This window comes from Castor canadensis, chromosome 8 (assembly GCF_047511655.1).
Source record: "Castor canadensis chromosome 8, mCasCan1.hap1v2, whole genome shotgun sequence".
NCBI lineage: Eukaryota > Metazoa > Chordata > Mammalia > Rodentia > Castoridae > Castor > Castor canadensis.
In genome coordinates, this window is record NC_133393.1 from 93,933,321 (window position 1) to 93,952,927 (window position 19,607).

The 19,607-nt window shown below is 33.1% G+C and overlaps 1 protein-coding gene and 1 pseudogene across 1 annotated transcript; one reads left to right on the forward strand and one right to left on the reverse strand.

Moving 5' to 3' along the window:
• The first annotated feature begins 4,250 nt into the window (after positions 1–4,250).
• LOC141425937 (olfactory receptor 9K2-like) lies at positions 4,251–5,195 on the forward strand (annotated as a pseudogene).
• An 8,567-nt stretch (positions 5,196–13,762) lies between these two features.
• On the reverse strand, positions 13,763–14,710 carry LOC141425938 (olfactory receptor 9S13-like). The gene has a single exon (XM_074084864.1). The coding sequence runs from the start codon at positions 14,708–14,710 to the stop codon at positions 13,763–13,765; it is 948 nt and encodes a 315-aa protein (XP_073940965.1).
• Between the last annotated feature and the right edge of the window lie 4,897 nt (positions 14,711–19,607).

Genomic DNA, 19,607 nt, shown 5'->3' on the forward strand with positions numbered 1-19,607 from the left:
CCATCTTGCAGGAAGATGCCATTCAACTGCTCTACATGCTAGACTGCTGTAAAGAAGCCCTCCTTTCCATGGAGACCTTGATAAGAGCAGGGATGGAGTATGCATACTACTACTACTTTCCCAGGGTCTGTATCTTGATATTTGCGCCTATAGTTGCTTCTGCTGTTTTGATGCAAGGTGACACTATAGGTCCAGGTTTCTGCTATAAACTGAAAGCCACATAAAATAGAAGCTTGGTAAAGGGTGGCTTGGGTACTTAGATGAGATCTGGTGAGTAATGCCTTCTGTAGCCATCCACTGCTTTCTAAGTAACCTCTATTAAAATTCCTTTTTCGCCCATTCATAGTAGATGTTTAGAGTTATTTTTAGTGCTGTCAGTACCATCCCAATTTGGAGGCACACAGTTCTTATGAGACTCTCAGGGAAATTCATGTAACAATTTCTAATTATCAATTATTACTGACAAAATATGGCTAAAATATTCAAGAAGAGTTTTGGGTGAATGGATTTCCAGAAAAAACAGAGAAATTAACTTTATGATTTGGACCATCAATGTCTCTATAAATTATATTATGAAGTGAAATATTTACTTTTATATTTCTTTCCATTTACTTACAAAAATTATGATTTACTGATAAATTGTAACTGCTTCAATTTGATGTAGAAGTTAAAATTGGAAGATCCTTGTGGTTTATCCCAAAGGATTCACATAGAAAGTGGGAAACCTTTTGTGAGCATTTAATTCCTATTATGTTTTTAAAAAAAATCTTGATAATCCATTGTCCTCATGGACTTGGTTCTGGAACCTAGACATCTTAATAATTGACTTAAGTTACCTTCTGTCCCAGGAGAACTATCTCCTAGAAGGTGAAGGAAATCTCAATGCTGCAATTATTTGAATAGGTTAAGACTGTTATCATGAATCCAAAGTCCTTATAAATAACTGTGGCTGATATTTTGACAGCTTATTCAAGATTTCAGATGGCTCAGAGTTTTTACTTACATATCCTCTTCTGTCTACTCTCCTTTTAAAACATACAAGCATCTAAGATTGCAAGACAGAATTATCTGCTGTTTGATTTTCCAGTTTCAACTATATTCTTTTTAAAACTACAGAATATAGTTCCTGGAAATATTCCAGTTCTGACCATTCACCTTGATTCTGAAAGACTAAAGAATTTTTTTAAAGAAGTCAACCATTAAAGGAAATGACTATTTTAAATAGAGCAATGAGGAATATAGTTCATATTCTCTATGGGAAGAAACTAAAACTGGATAATGAATGAGCTTTTTGGGGAAGGGGTTCATTTTATCTCAAAATAATCATTTTTTGCAGGTATTACACAGTGATTAATTGACTCTATGATTACCCTTCCTAGAACTAAAAGACAAAAGAGGGAAATGTCGGAATTCTGCTTCATTTTTAACAGGATCTGACAAGTTGACAAACAACACAGGTAAAAGTAACTTTTCAAAACATTTAAGATTTTGACAAATAATAGGTCACAAAGTAAATAGGTGTCAACACTGGGAAGAACTCCCTTTTCCAAGAAAAATGTCTTTACCCATAAATTTATTGATGTGTATGTTACAAACTCTTTTATATCAATTATACAAATCTATTAAACATTTTTCTGAAGCTGCATGTTAATTATCATTTGACTTTTATGTATATGTTGAAGATATATTGATTATCATTTTCCAGACTCAGAACCTTATGCAGAAAGTAAACATAGAGAGAACAAGTTGAGTTTGATCTTAAAGAAGCTATTATCAAGAGAGGAATAGTGGATGTTTGATGTTAAAATTAAAATATGATGCTGAAATGAGTTTTATAGGAATAAAGCTTGAAAATTAAAATAATATGTCCTTGCCTATAGGCAATACTGAAGGAAGATGACTCAAGCATACTCTTTTTCAAAAATGATATTTCAAAAACTATTTCTGGCTCTTTTCACAACTTAAATATTTCACAACTCTTCAGACCCTAAATTATGATCTAGTTTAAAATCTTATGCTTTATAATTAGCTGTATACTTTTATGAAACTGGTCAAAACATTTTATTTTCAAAATTTAAAACAGTCTGGTGTAATGATAACACAACATCATTTTTCTATTAGTCATCTTCTTAGGTAACATATGACATTTCTTACATATTTCCTCATTCTCTTTTAGTGTTCAAAGTTTCTCTGTTTCCTTCTTTCCACTTAGAATGATTTATTCCAAAAGCCCATATGCATATTATTCATTTTCAACATAGCACCAATGATTTTGTGTGAATTGTGGAACTGAGTACTGAAAAATATAATTAAAAATACAATGGATACATTTATTGAATATATTTCCATAAGTAATACTATGATTTAACTATGTATGGTATTTCATATGTACAAGAAAATGCTGAGGTTATATTGTTCTTATCTCTGCTTTGTATACAAGGACACAGTGGTATAGCAAGCATTAAGAACTTGTTAAGTAGCCAGGCATCAGTGGCTCATGCCTCCTAGCTACTTAGGAGGCAGAGATCAGCAGGATTGAGGTTGGAAGCCAGCCTGGGAAAATAGTTCGTGAGACCTTCAAAAAAACCCGTCACAAAATAAGGTTGGTGGAGTGTCTTGAGGTGTAGGTCCTACGTTAAACCTCAATATTGCAAACACAAAAGTGAAAAACAAAAACAAAAGCTTGTCCCAGGTCTCATTTAAGTGAGAGAAGCAGAACTAGAAGCTAAGTCTGTCTCAACTTAAGACCCATGGTCCCTACTGCAGCATTATACTGCTCTCATGATTTTCTGTTCCTATATGCACAATTATTCCATTTTATTAATATAAAAACATTTATTGATTGCCATTTTACAAATACAGGATATTATATTGGCTGTGTATGAAGAAAAGTTATATGTCATCTCAGGGAAATTATTGTCATATGATAAATACTGTTTGATATTAAATTTAAAAAATGACAACAATAGCTATGATCTGTGAAAGAAATGTTTGATCCTAGTTGAAGATTTAGGGAAATTATTTTAGAAATAAGACATTTAAGATGAACTCTAAGTACACATAGAAGTAAGTCAGGCAAAGAAAAAGGAAGATCTCTTTAACAAAGAATGATGTAATAGATCATTAATAATGATTAGGACCATGGACTGTAAGGCCTCATTTCTTGGTCTCAAATTCTAATTCTGACACTGGAAGGTAAATTATGTCTTAAATTCTGTGTACCTCATCTGTAAACATGGTACTATAATAGTACTTACCACACAGTGTTATTGCTTGTGTTAAATGAGCTACTGTGAAAGGATTTAAAAACTACTATATGAATGCTTGCTGTATTATTTTGCTCATACTAAGTCGTGCATAGTCCCAAGAGGAAAGAAAGCACAGACCATGTGTTCTCTAAGTTTAAAATCTATTTGAGTTGTCTAAAAAGGAATTAAATGTGGTTATGAAGATTTCTTCAGGGTAATTAAGAATGTAATTGATAATTTCTTCAAATGCATATTTTGTTCTGTGTCTATTTCTAAAGTAATTATTCTTTAAACCTCTTCTTGCAGAATGTAAAAAGTTGGCTCAGGAAATGCAGGAGAATTTTCTTTAGTAAGAAAAGAATTTATGGCCCTTTTTGTGGGAGAAATTCTATAAAATGAATGTTAAAACTTTTTGTATTAGTTGTATACAATTTTATTTCAGTTGGTATATAACTTCCATCAGAATTCAAAGTGTCTAAGACTCATAAAAAAGAAACTTAACATCTAAAGTAATCCAAAAAATTAACTTTAAAAACGTCTGTTAGTACTTTAAAGAAAACCCTCAAGTTTTACTAAACCTATTAAAATCCCCAATATCTCTAAACCCAGAGTACATAAGCTTTCTGAATACCATTTAATTAAATGATGTGTGTTCTCTTCTAGTCATTGCTTCATGATACTGAAGTTATTGTGTAAACCAGAGGAGGAAAAGTATAGATAAATTTAAATGTGAAAAGTATTTTGGTAGAAAGGTGTTGCATTGGATGTGAAGAAATAAAGACCTAATGCTACTACTTTCAGAAATTAAGAAGAATAACTTTTGGTTCCAACAGCACTCTCTTCACTTCTATTTAAGTCACATTATTTCTCTAAGGTTAAAATGAAAAATGATTACAGGACAGCCTAGTGAGTCCAAATACTGTAGAAACCACGTGTAATGCTGGGTTCAAACCCAGAGTTCATGTATTTATTTTGCCTTGTGCCTCTTATCAGGTCTCTTCCATGGGTGACAGAGGAACAACCAATCACTCAGAAATGACTGACTTCATTCTTGTAGGCTTCAGGGTGCACCCTGAGCTCCATCTTCTCCTCTTCCTGCTATTTCTGCTTGTATATGCCATGATCCTTCTGGGGAATGTTGAGATGATGACCATTATTATGACTGACCCCCGACTGAACACACCAATGTATTTCTTCCTAGGCAATCTCTCCTTTGTTGATCTCTCTTATTCATCAGTCATTGCACCCAAGGCTATGAGCAACTTCTGGTCTGAGAACAAGGCTATCTCCTTTGCAGGCTGTGTGGCCCAGTTCTTTCTCTTTGCACTCTTCATTGTCACTGAGGGGTTTCTCCTGGCAGCCATGGCTTATGACCACTTCATTGCCATCTGCAACCCACTCTTCTATTCTGTTCAGATGTCAACACATCACTGCACTCAGCTGGTGGTGTGCTCCTACTTTTGTGGTTGTATCAGCTCATTTCTTCAGACTAGCATGGCATTTACTCTATCCTTTTGTGCTTCTTGGGCCATTGACCATTTTTACTGTGATGTTTGACCACTTGAGAGATTATCATGTTCTGACTTGTTCATCCATAAAATGGTATCTTTTTCCTTATCCAACATCATCATTTTGCCTACCATCATAGTCATTGTTATTTCTTACATGTATATTGTGTCCACAGTTCTAAAGATACGCTGCACAGAGGGATGAAAGAGGGCCTTCTCCACTTGTAGCTCGCACTTGGGAGTAGTTAGTATTCTGTATGGTGCTGTGCTTTTCATGTATCTCACTCCTGACAGATTTCCTGAACTGAGCAAAGTGGCCACTTTATGTTACTCCCTCATCACACCTATGCTGAATCCTTTGATTTACTCTCTGCAGAACAAAGATGTGAAAGAGGCTCTTAAAAAACTTTTAGAGAAGAAAAAGATTATTCTTTATTAATTCTCTCTACCATTGGTATTGTCACTCTTAATTTCATTCCTCTTGTGGCTGACAATGTGTTATTGTCCCAAATTTTATAAAAATGCTATTTGTAGATTTTTCTATACAATGTATGTGTACCAAATAGTGCCTTAACTCCACCTGAGACAACATTCAGAACTTTCGTAAATGTCACAGTATACCCCCACCAAGCACTACAATTTAAAGGACTACAGTTTACATCATCCTAATGATGAGAAACTAGAAATACTCTGCTCCACATAGGCACAAGGTATCACTTCTGCTCACACCTTTTGAGTGTGTACTGTTTGTGTTAGATGATGCAGTAAGAAAAGAATATTGTTATGAGTTGAATTGTATTATGTTCAAGTTTGTATGTTGAAGCCCTAGCCACCAGTACCCCTGAATGTGTGTATATTTGGAGACAGGTCCTTCAAAATGTATTTAAATTAAAATAGGCCATAAGTGGAACTTAATACACCATAACATGTATAATTATATGAAGAGGAGATTATAACATAGAGAAGCACCAGAGGTGAGCATATGAAGCATATGAAGAGGCAGCAAGAGAACAGCCATCTACTAATCAAGAAGAGAGGTCTCAGAAGAAATCAACTTTGATGATAAATTCATCTTAGACACTCAGCCTCCATAACTGCAAGAAAACAAATTTTTTGTTTAAAAAATTATGGTATTTTGTTATGACGTGCTTAGAAAACTCATTCTAATACATACATAGATTAAGAAGGTTTATATTTATCCTGATTGCATGTGTACAAAACCTAAAAGAATTGTCCTCCTCATAAAGAAAACCTCCTGAAGCTAGTAATTGATTACAACAAGGTTGCTGGATGCAAAGTTAATATACAATGGCCATTTCTTTTCTATATATCAATAATCAGTGGAATTAGAAATTTGAAATCCAATATGCAACTGACATCAGCAAAATGGCCAAATAGAAAGTCCCAATACTGGTTCCTTTATAGAAACACAAATTTAGCAATAATATGATGGAGTAAAACACCTTTATGAGAATTCCAGAATAGAGTTATAAAGTTGCAATATACATAGGTGACCATAAACCCCAAAACAACTGCACTGAAGTAGATAAGAAGAGCAATTTCATTTTACCCATGTGATAAACCCTCAAACTGGCTCAGCTTAATTCCATGAGAGTACCTTTGCTCATTACTTACCCCTTGGGGGAAAGGTGACAGTGGGCACAGAATACAAAATACTGACTTTTCAAAATGTTGAAGAGAGATTAATTTCTCTCTTGCTCCATTTGCAGTGCTGATGAAATCAGAATAGTTTAGATTCCAGGAGACCAGGGGTAGGGATGTCATGGCTAGGCACAAATTAGATGAAAGCATACAACGTGAACTCTCTACTGCATGGGGAGAGAGAAAAGTAGTGTGTATGCAGCATTCTGAAATTTTGGAAGATTTTCTGAGGGAGTTGTATCAGTCTTGCCTTATTTGGGGGAGTAGCATACTTTGACTTTGATCAGGAGTTAAGAATTCCTGATTGTAAGAATTCTGCTATTGCAGAATTAGAGAACTTGCATTGTTTCAGAGAGATACTAGGTGGAACAAATGATTCTGAGCTCCTGAAAACAAAAACAAAAGCAAACAAAAAAACCTGACAAGCCTCTCTGAGAAATTGTACGGTGCTGCCCATTTTATGTGTCTCACTCCTGATGGATTTCCTGAACTAAACAGTGTCCTCCCACACTCCTCCTTTATTACACCTATGTTGAATCCTTTCATTTACTATTTGATAAACAAAGATGTCAAAGAAACTCTACCATTCTCTGATTACAATTTCTCTTCCTTCAGTTGCACTGTGCTTTTCTATTTCACAACTCTTGTGGCATTGATGGGTTAACCTTCTGCATATTAAAACTACATTATTAATAGCTTGTACCATGTGATATATCCTTCCCATATGTTACTCATTTTTTCCCCTCTGAAGAAACATTCTTAATCCTAAAAGTCCAGGGACATAGAAGACACCCTGGACTTTAGGGAAGCATTTTTAATGACAATTCCTTCCAATGATCTCCAATAACATTTTTTTCACAGAATTAAATGTATATCATATTGTGGTATAATCTCTCATATTTTATTATATAATATAAACTGCTTAAATAATCTTCATCTAGTGTTAATCTTTGAAACTGCCCTTCTCTCCTATACATGATCCTAGATAAGTAATAAATTAATTTTTAAATAAATTATTTTTCAGTTTAATAATTAATTTGGTAAGTATGTTTAATGGTTATTAAGTGTTCACTTTGTTCAAATATTTTGTATATGCTACATAAATAGGATGTGGTAATAATGAGATGAAATAAACAATAAGTAACATGTAGCATATATAAAAAAAATTTAAATTGGAGCTGGCAGAATGGCTCAAATGGCACCATGACTGTGTAACAAGCATAAGGCACTGAGTTCAAACCCCAGTACCACCAAAAAAAAAGAAATTAAAAAATTGTATTGCTAAAATAGTAGGCATTACTGAATACTCTGACGTTGCAGTAGTTGCTGGATCTTAATTCACTGAAGTAATGTGGAAATAGAGAGCCACAAATATTTTTTAGCAGTCATTCCCTCAACCTTAATTTTTTGTGTTGATTATCACTCAAGGAACATCTATTATAGGTATAAAATGAAGGGAGTCATAAAAATGAAGCGTGGCCTCCTCATAATACACTGTAGTCACTCACTGGTTAAACCTTCCAAAAATAAAATGTCAAAGAATATGTGAGAACTATCCTAGAGAAAAGGGTATATTTTATTAATGCTATTTTAGCAGTGTTATAACTTAATGGCCTTGATGTTGTGATGACTTGGTGAAGCACTGATGTAACTAACTGTCCTGTTGATCTTAGAAATATTTAGTGTTAGAGGTTTTATTTATATAATCCCATGTACTTATACTTTACATTATATAATGGTCTATACTGGAATATATAATATAGAATATTTGCTCAGCTCATGATTTTGGAATGACTTTCCCTTACCTCCCCTCCATTTTTGGTATAGACAATGATCATCGCATAATTTGTTTTTAGGAAAAATATGTTCCCAACCAAGTTTGTAACTTAAATGTATTTTGGGATATATTGTTTACCTTGAATCAGTACTATGTGCTATGAGGATAGGGACATAGGCAAAGATAGCAAACATGTAGTGTGATAAAAAGAAACACACATTTTAGTTTTACTTAAAAAGTATCTTAGAGTGCATAGAGAATTAGAAACTCTGGGCAGAGGTACATAAAGGTTGCATGTGAGTCATCCTCTCTCCAGAGGCTGGATGAGTGATACACCTGTTTCATGATTTCTCTGGGTTGGACCATTGCTATGCTATCTTTATACACACATGCACTAGATTGAAAATCCTTTAAATCTTTCTTTTTTGCAGGAACAATGTAATAGCATTCCTAAAAATTAAGGATAATCTACTTTTAAATTTATGCTTTTGTGAGAATCCATTAATTGAATCAATGTCTGTGAAACTTTGATATATTTTTGTCACTACAGAAATTTCTATGCACAAATAATTTCTGCATTTAAAAAGCTCACAATCAAATGAGGAGGACAAATAGCTGAGCATGATGTAAACAACACATGCTGAGCTCAGTGCATCAAGGCATTCATAGAATAGACAAAGGGAATGACACACTGAAGGTGAGTGGTCTTAATGGTCAAGAAAAATTTCTGTGGCACAATCTAAAAATAGATTCAGCCAGGTGAAATAGGGTTGCATGCAAAGGGAAATAACTGTGTGGTGATTTATAGGAATTTTAATAACTGGTTTTTAATGCACAAAAAAAGGAGTTAAGGATTTAAAAGGACGTTCATAGAAATAATACAAATATATATGATAAGAAAGGACTATGACTTCCTGTAGAAAGACTCATGTGGAATATGACATAATCTTTGCTATGGAGGAATTCATTTGACATTGTAAAAAACAAAAAATATTATGGATTACAATAGAAAGGATGAAAGAGCTTAGAAAAACATATATAGTTCTATTAAGTGTGATTTGACTTTTAAGGTATAAAGTAACAGGTTTTCTATATATTGGTACATGGAGTAAATATTTAATCTGCAACATTTTGTTAGCTTCATATTTGTCTTCTGTTAAGTGGGAGAATATTTTCAGGAAAAGACACCATTACATGCCACATCATGTATTTACCCTATAAGAACTACTGAGTGAAGTATAGTTTTATAAGGGGAAAATCCCTACTATTCATAAAAGATAAGCTATACATATTTGTTGTTCTTAAATTTAAGTAACACTCATTTGTTTAAAACAGATACATTAATGTAATATTGCTTATATTTTTCAAAGATCAAGACAATGGAAGCTATTATTATTAAGAACAACATATGAACTGTAGTCAAACAATATAAAAAAGAACACAGGAGAAAAAGAAAATATTAAAAATGGCAAAAGCCTAAAGTTGACAATAATAGATTATAAAAATTCCTAAAAATGAGACTTAAAAGAATTAGGTTCCTGATAGAGGAGAAGAAGCTTGAATTTTAAAAAGTTGAAGCTATAATTGGTTAAGTAAAAGTTGAAAAGCAACGCATAATATGATACATGGTGGGTAAAATATAATAGACTTTCCTTTTTCTTTTGATGTTCTAAATTATGTTTAGAAAATTTCAATCATTATTGAAGTAAAAACTTCAAAACTGCCTTCAATATATAGATAAATTATTTAAGAAAATTACACAATAAAATGGTGAGTTTTCTTTAAAAAAAGATGTATTTCTATATTTAAACACAAGTGATATTGTGTTATTTAGGCTTATAACTCTCAAAGATGAAAGCATAAAGGCTGTTATTTTTTAACTGCCACACACCAAAACAGGAACAGAGCAACAAGCATGAGATAGTAACATAAATACAAGCACCCAGTTAGAATGGCTATAATCATCTCTGTGCCTTCAGCAAAGTCATGTTTCATAATGCATCTGGTTGGACTTACCTCCAGTGGTGGCTCAGGTGACAGCTGAATGTGTTCCTGAGGTTAGAGTATAGGAGCTACATCAACCCAAGAGGCATTTCTGACTCTGGAATAATGAGTCACACTCATTTCTCTGGACTAACAATCCTTCATATTCAAGGTATGAGATGGAATTGCCCTTGTCTTTATGGATAATCAATATGAAAATCATTTTCAATCTTCCTCACAAAGTATCCTGCTCTTATGTGATAGTGAATGTGAACATTCTGTGACAATCATAAAATACTAACATTTTTAAATCAAGCAATTGGAGCCATTAATACTCATAGACTTTCTTATTTCTTCTTGGCTATTTAAGAAATTTTGGTCAACAACATTGAATGTCCAAATTTTCATGTTTCTAAAGAAGACTGCATCATTTGATATGGTTGCATGAATGTGGAAAGTACTACAAGCCCTGAAATTAAAAAAGATAACTATCATCTTTTCACTGTCAATCCTCTAGTACAGCCTAAAAACACAAAATTAGGAGAGTGGCTTCCTTTTTGAACATAACCATCACTGCAGTGATTTATACAGTACATTTTTTTTTTGGTTCGGAGGTTTGAACTCAGGGCCCTCACCTTGAGCCTCTCCATGAACTCTTTTTTACAGATAGGGTCTCACAAACTACTTGCCTGGGGCTGGCTTTGAATTGCAATCCTCCTGATCTTTGCCTCCTGAATAGCTAGGATTACAGGCGGGAACCACCAGATCCCAATTTTACAGTTCATTTGACAGCAATGAACATGGAAATCTGGATGCCACAGAGCAGCATAATAAAGTGGATAGAGCAGTGGATGAGTAGTGAGAAGCTGACTAATAAGTTTGTCTGTAGTGTAGCTGTTTAACCTTCCTGAGGTTTATTTTTCATTATTTCAGTCTTCACTTAGAAAACAAAAATGACTGGATATACTTTAAAAAAAAAAAGAATGGCTATCCTCAAAAAGACAAAAACTCACAACTGCTGGTAAGAATGCAGAGAAAGGTAGAGTTTCCATAACAATTTGGATAAGAATGTAGTCAGTATAGAAAACAGTATGGTGTTTCTCAAAAGACTAAAAGTAACTCTACCATAAGTCAGCATTTTCACTATTGGATACACACACACACACACCACACACACACCACACACACACACCACACACACACCACACACACACCACACACACACACCACACACACACCACACACACACCACACACACACACCACACACACACACACCACACACACACTGCACAGACACGCACACACACACACACTACACACACACTGCACACACACACCACACACACTACACTCACACACCACACATGCACACACCACAAACACTATACGCACACCACACACACATACCACACACACCACACACACACCACCCCCCCACATACACACACATCACACACACACACCACATACACCACACACACACATACACCACACACACACACACACAAAATCTCCAAAGGAAATGAAATCAATATATCAGAGTGATACCTGCACTCCCAAAATAGAGACTATACACTATTAGCACTATTCACAATAGAAAAGATATAGAAGCAACCGATGTGCCCAAAAGATAAAGAAAATGTATTATATATACACACAATGGATTTTTATTTGGCCATAAAATGAATTGAGTCCAGTTGTTCACAGTGATCTTGGTAGAAATAAAGGTCATTGTGTTAGGTGAAGTAAGCCAAATGCAGAAAGCAATACTTCCTCATGCTGACACTCATATGCAGAAGATTAAAATGCTGTGTAAATTAGCGGTTACTGGGGACTGGAAAGGGTAGAGAGGAATGTGTTAGAGGGACTTTGGAGAATGGGTACCAATATACAGGTAGATAAGAGGAATAAGTTCTAATGTTTTATAGCAGAATAGTGCTAAGCAATATATTATGTATTTTATAACAATCTAGAAGGAGTTCAAAGCCTCCCAACACAAAGAAATGATAAGTATTTAAAAAAAAGAAATCTAATTACCTTGATTTGACCATTACACATTACTTTCTTGGGTCAAATTATCACACTAGGTCCCATAACTAGTAAAATAACTTGAACAATTTGTAAAAACTAAAAATAAAATGAAAAACAAATAACATACTTTACCCATTAACATGTATCATATGTCAATATATACACGCCTATATATACATATATATATAATAGATAAACAATTCAAGTTGAAATAACATCTAGTATGTATAAAATATACTATATACTCACAAAATAAACTTAAAACAACAAAGGACAATTATCAGATATTAAGATTTTGCTGTAATATGGACATTCTCAATTGATATCAATCAATCAATGTGGTATAAAAACAGTAATTTCTTCATTCTGCTTCAGCCTGAATGTCTGTCCAGTCATGAATTATCTGTGAGGCTTATTTCCCTGAAGTAACAATAGAAATTGAAAACATGGTGGTGCTTTATTTTTAATTAGCTGGAAATGAATGTTAAGTTGAACTTGAGCTTTTAGTGAAGCCATGAAGCCTTCAGAGCATAGAATTTCCTCTTCTGCCTAAATTCAGTCATCAATACCAGTCAAGAAAATATATTTAAGCCCAGCAAAAGTGAGATTGTATGCAACACACATTTAGAAGGAAATAAATGAAAGATCTTGTTCTTCTTTTCTCACGTAGATGTGCCAGAACAGTGATATACCAGCTAAATACATTTCTAAAGCAAATAATCCACTCCCAGCAATGCAACTGACCCCATTAGGTTCTTAGATTCCTATTTAGTGTTCATATATGTATATTTAAAGAAACAAAGTAAATGCAAAAAGTGAGACACAAATCCCATCTTGTCCCTGTTTGTTCAAAAAGAAATCAGGAAATGATGGAAAAGAACTTTAGTTAAGGCCTCAATCTACACTGTATATGAAAATTAAACTTTTTTTTACTAATGTTAAAAATAATGTATAAAATCATTAACACTGAAAATTATCTGATTATCGGGGGTAAGTATATGTAATATTTTTGAAACAATAGATAAATTTACATACAAATGTAATCTGACTCCATGTGAAAAGTTGATTAAAATATTAGAAGAAAATAGAGACAATACTATTTATATCAATGATGACTGAAGAAGGTTTGAAGTTGTATTCTAAGACTGACCTATATCTACACCTCTATTCAAGCATGATTGCTTGAAGGCTGTGTGACTATAATTTCAGTTTGTTCCACATGCATCAGAATTTGTATTTGGATGGAGTTGGATGATTACAATTCTAGAGTGGCACTGGCTTTTGTCTTTACCAAATTACATCAGTGAGCTCTTTATATTTCATTTACAGCATTTAAAGTGGTAATAAAGTCAATCTATGGTATATATTATGTGTTCTTGATAGATCAGCTTTCACTATTATATAATTAATAATTTATAATATTAATTAACAAATATCATATTAATTTAAATATTTTTATTAACAATATATTATTAAATAATTAAATACTTTATATCAGAAGAGAACCTTCAAAAAATAAATTTCATCCACTATATAGTGGATTCCTGAATGTCACCAAGAGGACCATTTCCCACATAACAATATTTTCACAGCATCTTTCACATCTCTGTTTCTCAGACTGTATATGAGAGGGTTCAGCATTGGTGTTATAAGTGTGTAGAACACAGCTACAATCTTGCTTTGCTCTGGTGAGGAGGTGGCCCCAGGTTCAGCATAAATGAAAAAGACAGTTCCATACAATAAACACACCACTGCTATATGGGAACCACAAGTGGAGAAAGTCTTTTGCCTGCCCTGGGTGGAGGGAATCTTTAGGACAGTGGAGAGGATATATCCATGGGAAACCAGAATGACAGTGGTGGTGGTGATGATGATGAGAGCAGACAGAATAAACAGCACAATCTCATTCACAAAGGTGTCAACACAGGAGATCTTGTTCAAGACTGAGACATCACAGAAAAAGTGGTCAGGTTGGTTTTCTCGACAAAAATGCAAACCGAGGGTGAAACCTGTATGCACTACAGAGTTGATGAATCCAAAGATATAAGATCCAGTTACCAACTGAGCACAGACTTTGTGGGACATTTGCACAGGGTAAAGGAGAGGAGAGCAAATGGCTGAGAACAGATCAAATGCCATCACAGACAAAAGAAAGCATTCACTTGTAACAAACAAGGCAAAGAAGAAAAACTGAGCCAAACAGCTATTGTAGGATATTTTCTTTTCATTATTCAAGAAGTTGGCTAACATTTTTGGAGCGATGACTGTGGAATAGCAGAGATCTAAATAGGACAAATTTCTAAGGAAGAAATGCATAGGCATTTGCAGCCTAGAGTCCATCTTAATGACAATTATCATAGTGACATTCCCCATTATAATAACCATGTAGATTATCAAGAACACCAAGAATAAAAGGATCTGTAGTTTTGGAACAGTTCTAAATCCCAGCAGAATGAACTCGGTCACCTCTGAGTAATTCCTATTCAGCCCTCTCCTCATAGCTGCTGTGTATGTAGAACTGGAGGGATGGAAAAATTGAATGAAATGAGTTATTAGAACATGTTTTAGTAAAAACATTGGTGAACCAGCATGGAAGAAAATTTATTGAGTTTATGTTATGGTTTCCAATATCGTATAAACTAAACTAAAAAAATATGTTACCATTTAAAAAATACTTTCTAGTCACACATTCAAACTAATTGGTAAGCCTTCTCAGTTATGCACATCTTCAAGTAATGCAGACAGAGCCTCTAAGTGTGCTTTGAGGAAATGCAGATTCTGCAATCAGATGAAGACTTTTTAAAATTTTCATCATCAGTCTACTGCCACTATGTATTGGTTCACTTAGTGGAAGATGTTTCCTACAGACATTATAATCTACTTCAGAAAATACAATCAATCGAAAGTATATAATACTATATACTTTAGAATTCTAGAATTAAAATAGAGTTCAACTGATTGTCTTATTTTAATGGTTATTTACATTTTTTATTTATTCTAGAAAAATAGCATAAACATTATTTCTGTGTCTCCTACATGAGCAGGAAGACTTCACATTGTGACAAAACATTCATATCTCCCTCACATCATCAATTTTCCATTTTTGTTCTTCCTTATCTTGTTATAAATTCTTACTGGCATAATTTATCTAGTAAAAGTAGTAATGGATTTTTGTTTATATTCCCTGAAGTCAAGGAAATAAAAAGTTCCTTCCATCCTTCCTTTGCTCTTTCTCTTTTTCCCTACTTCTCACCACTTTCTTCCTTAATCCTCTCACACTTTTGGAACATAATCATGCAAGTAGACATTTTAAAAAATATTGGCCAGTGATGTTTTTGTTCTGAGAATAAAATCTACTTATGAATGCAAAGATATGTGCATATATAAAATAGAAGGCAAACAGAACAATGCAAAGGTAGCTACAAAAGAAAAAGTAAAGGAACAAATTCATATTTGAGTAAACTTTGATTATATTTGGTTAGACTTATGCTGTTATGAATAGAAAATATTCTTAAGTAAAATACAGTGGAGTTATAAAGAATGGAAGAGAATTTGTTCTCATTGTATCATTTAGGAAACACATTAGATTAAAGTGACAATTATAGTAATGAGAGTGAAGATCACACTTGCTTACTATTGAATAATCTATCATACAATTGAAAAGGCAATGCGTAAATAATAAATTGTATTATTCATAGTACATACTATTATTTATGTACTATTTAAGTGCCTTTTGTAACTGTGTAACTATATAAATTTGTAATTAGGTATGTTTATGTACAGGGTATGTAATTATGGTGAATACATTAAATTATAATCTTATAATTATAAAATGGCTCTTCTATAATTTGTATTGTTGTCATTGCTTTGGTTTCACTGATTTTCATATATTTAGTCAGGTTGGAACTTGGACTTATTCTAGAATCAGGCTGATATAGGTACAGTAGCCAACTCCTTAAAACGAATATAAAGGGAGATATTAACTGATTAATATTAGAGGCAGAGGAATGGTCAAAACCACCTTTGGAAGTGCCTAATAATTAAAAACTACATGTTTTCTTTAAATTCATATGTTACATCAATAAATTCCTGGTTTTAACAGAAACAAAGTTAAGAAATGTAGTAAATGCTATCTAAACGAAAGTAGTGCAAAGTTAAAAATTTGAAACAAGTTATTCGCAGGAGTGATTATTATTTCTCATCTTAGTTAACACTATACTACATGTGAATTCAATTCATTCATGAAAAGACAAACATGAGAAGAAAGAAACAAACCTTTATTGGGAAGTTTTTCCACAACAGATTTCATTTGCTCACTTCTCAAATGATTCAAATTTGCTAATATGAACAAATACCAGTGGAATTATTAATATTAGGTTTACTCTAATTTTGTTTCCTGTAGTATTTTATTGATTTAACTAACAAACAGACCTGTGATGAATCCTGAAAGAAATTCTCTCATGGGGAGGAAAACCAAAGAGGTGGGCATTCCCTCTACAAAGTAAGGTATTCACTGGGGATTAAACATCTCTTTCATCAGTAAGATACTTTGTCATAATCCTAAAGGAAAAGTAAGCAGAGAAAAAAATATTAATTTGTAGATTTATCAAACCTTTGGAACATTGAAAAGGATCTCTGGAGGACAACAAAATGAACATTGTACACAGAACAAAGTAATAAAAAAGACCCTGTTGTATGAGAAGTACTTGGTTCTGCTTTTGTTTTCCTAATTTTCATAGAATGATATTCAATAATTTAATTTGAATGAATTATAGCCCTTACATTTTGGGACTGATTTCTTACCTCTACTATAAGCATATTGTTCTGATACTAGTCAGAGGAAAATGAATACAGAGAATAACTAACAGTTAATGGAAGCACTAGAATAAAAAAATGATACATATTGAACTAGCACAGAGGATAGCAAGGTGGGCAGACATGCTGCCATCTTTGAATTAAGGTACAGGAAGAAGTGGTGTTTAAAAGACTCCAGAAACCTGGGAGTTTCTGTAAGAGTGAGAATCACAGAGAGGTTTGTTCCCCAAGAGCATATTCAAAGGGAAAGAAATATCAATTCTTCATAACTCATTAACTCTTAAGATTTGGTGCTTTATAATACAAAAGCAGCCATGAACAATACAAAATTAGTAAGTGCATAGGCTGCAGTGTGTTGCCTTTTATTTAAGATACATAAAAACTCTACAAGTAGTATTCTGAGATGGGCTTAGTCTTATAGAAAAAATTCCAAGTCTTTCCAAAATCATGTTCTGTGGATTAATAGACTTTTGAAATTTTACTTATGTTGGCTCCCAATTAGTAAGGGAATAGTTTAATATCTCTTGTGTAGATAGAATCTTAAAACTGCAGAATGTGTAGGAACACTTAACAAATACTGAGTTTTCAGGGAAGAAATACAGAGCCAGATGGTAGAATTTCTGAATAAAAATAACTGAACATCCTTCAAATATTTACAAATAGAATGTTTTTCAGTTTTTCAGATACCATAAATTCACAGTTATATGGCAATATGTTGCTATACAAAATTTCTTATTTCCTTTGACAAGTGATTAAAAACTCTGTTGCCAAAAATAATAAATAATATTACTGTTAGATCCTAATAATGACATCTAAATGCTAAATCAGTGTGAAATCCATGTTATTACCTAATTTTACTACTTTCAATACCTGATGATATATTTGAAAACTTTTTTTAATAATTCAAAGGGATGATTTGGTAAATTAATTGGTAGTATTTTTAGTGGTAACTCTAGGCATAAGTAAATATTCTCACATTTTCATGGACCATTTTATTTGATAGTGCATTGCTTATTTCCTGTTAACTCTAGAGATCTAACACTCATTTAGGTGTACTGATCACATTGCTACTGTCTTGAAGCTACAGTTGTCCAATGTATGTATCTAAATTATAAAATCCAAACCACAGTTTTTGTCATTAGTCATGAGCACTTTAAAAATTGAGAGAACATTTTTATATTTATTCAGCATTTAACAAATTTCAGTGATCTTCAAAATATTCTTTGAGATCCTAATTTATTCTAATAATATTTTCTTTTTGCTTCAAATTTTTTCATTTCTGACAGTGGAAATTTGGTATGCTACATTGTCCTGATTTTCTTGTATCAGAAATGTTCTTTGTTCTTGCCTCATCCTCAAGTTTATTTTCCTGAATATAATTCTATGCACTTTAAAAGTTGTTCCATTGTCTTCTGTTCTCCATGTTTCTGAGGAGAAGTCCACAGTTATTAGAATTGTTCTTTAATGTGCAATATGATATTTTTCTGTACTATTTTTTAAACCATCGAACCATGGAAGATCTCATCAATTTCTATTGTATTTCAAAAAATCAATTACAGAGAAGCTGTAAATTATGCAAAACCCTGAAAATAATGTTCACTCAAAACTTTGCTCCAGTTTCAATACATTTTTCCTTTGACACCCAGAGCACCATACTATCAGGTTAAAGTTTTGGGTGTACACTTTGAAAGAAAAATGGTCCTGGACATTCGCAAAATCTGACCAAAAAAATTAAAAATACAGTTGTTAATGATATACTTTACAATATACATTACAATAAATTGGAAATGCAAAGAAGTACGACTTCAAAAGTTCATAACTCTCCAATAAAGGAGTCCAAATATACTGAGATGTCTGAAAAGCCAAAGAATTCAGAAGTCTACTTTTTAAAATGATCAATGACATCAAAAAGGATTCAAACAAATAGATCAATGATATAATTCAAGTCAAGACCTGGATGAAAATGTCAGGAACATGGGGGAGAATCAGCAAGGATTTTGAGATCCTGGAAAAAAATGCAAATGTTGAAAATAAAAACTCAATAAATCAAATTAAAAAAAAAGTGGAAAGCATCACCTTTAGACTAGATAAAGTAGAAGAAAGAATATCAGTGATGGAAGACAAGGTCAAGATAATCCTATATTCAGAACACAATAAAGAAAAGATAAAAAACAAATATGAACACAACTTTCAAGAATTCTAAGACATGTTGTGTCCTTGTCCGGGTTTGGGATGAGCGTAATACTGTCTTCATAGAATGAGTTGGGCAGTGTTCCTTCCCTTTGTATTTCATGGAAAAGTTTAGTTCTTTAAAAGATCTGGTAGAATTCAGGAGTGAATCCATCAGGTCCTGGCCTTTCTTTTTTAGGACACTCTTTATTTCTGCTGTATTCCATTGCATGTTATAGATCTATTTAGATGATTAATATCCTCTTGACTCAATTTTGGATGTTCATATGATTCTAGAAATTTGTCCATTTCTTCTAGATTTTCCAATTTATTTGAATATAGGTTTTCAAAGTAGTCCCTGATGATTCCCTGGATTTCCTTGGTGTTCTTTGTTACCTGCCCTTTTTTGTTT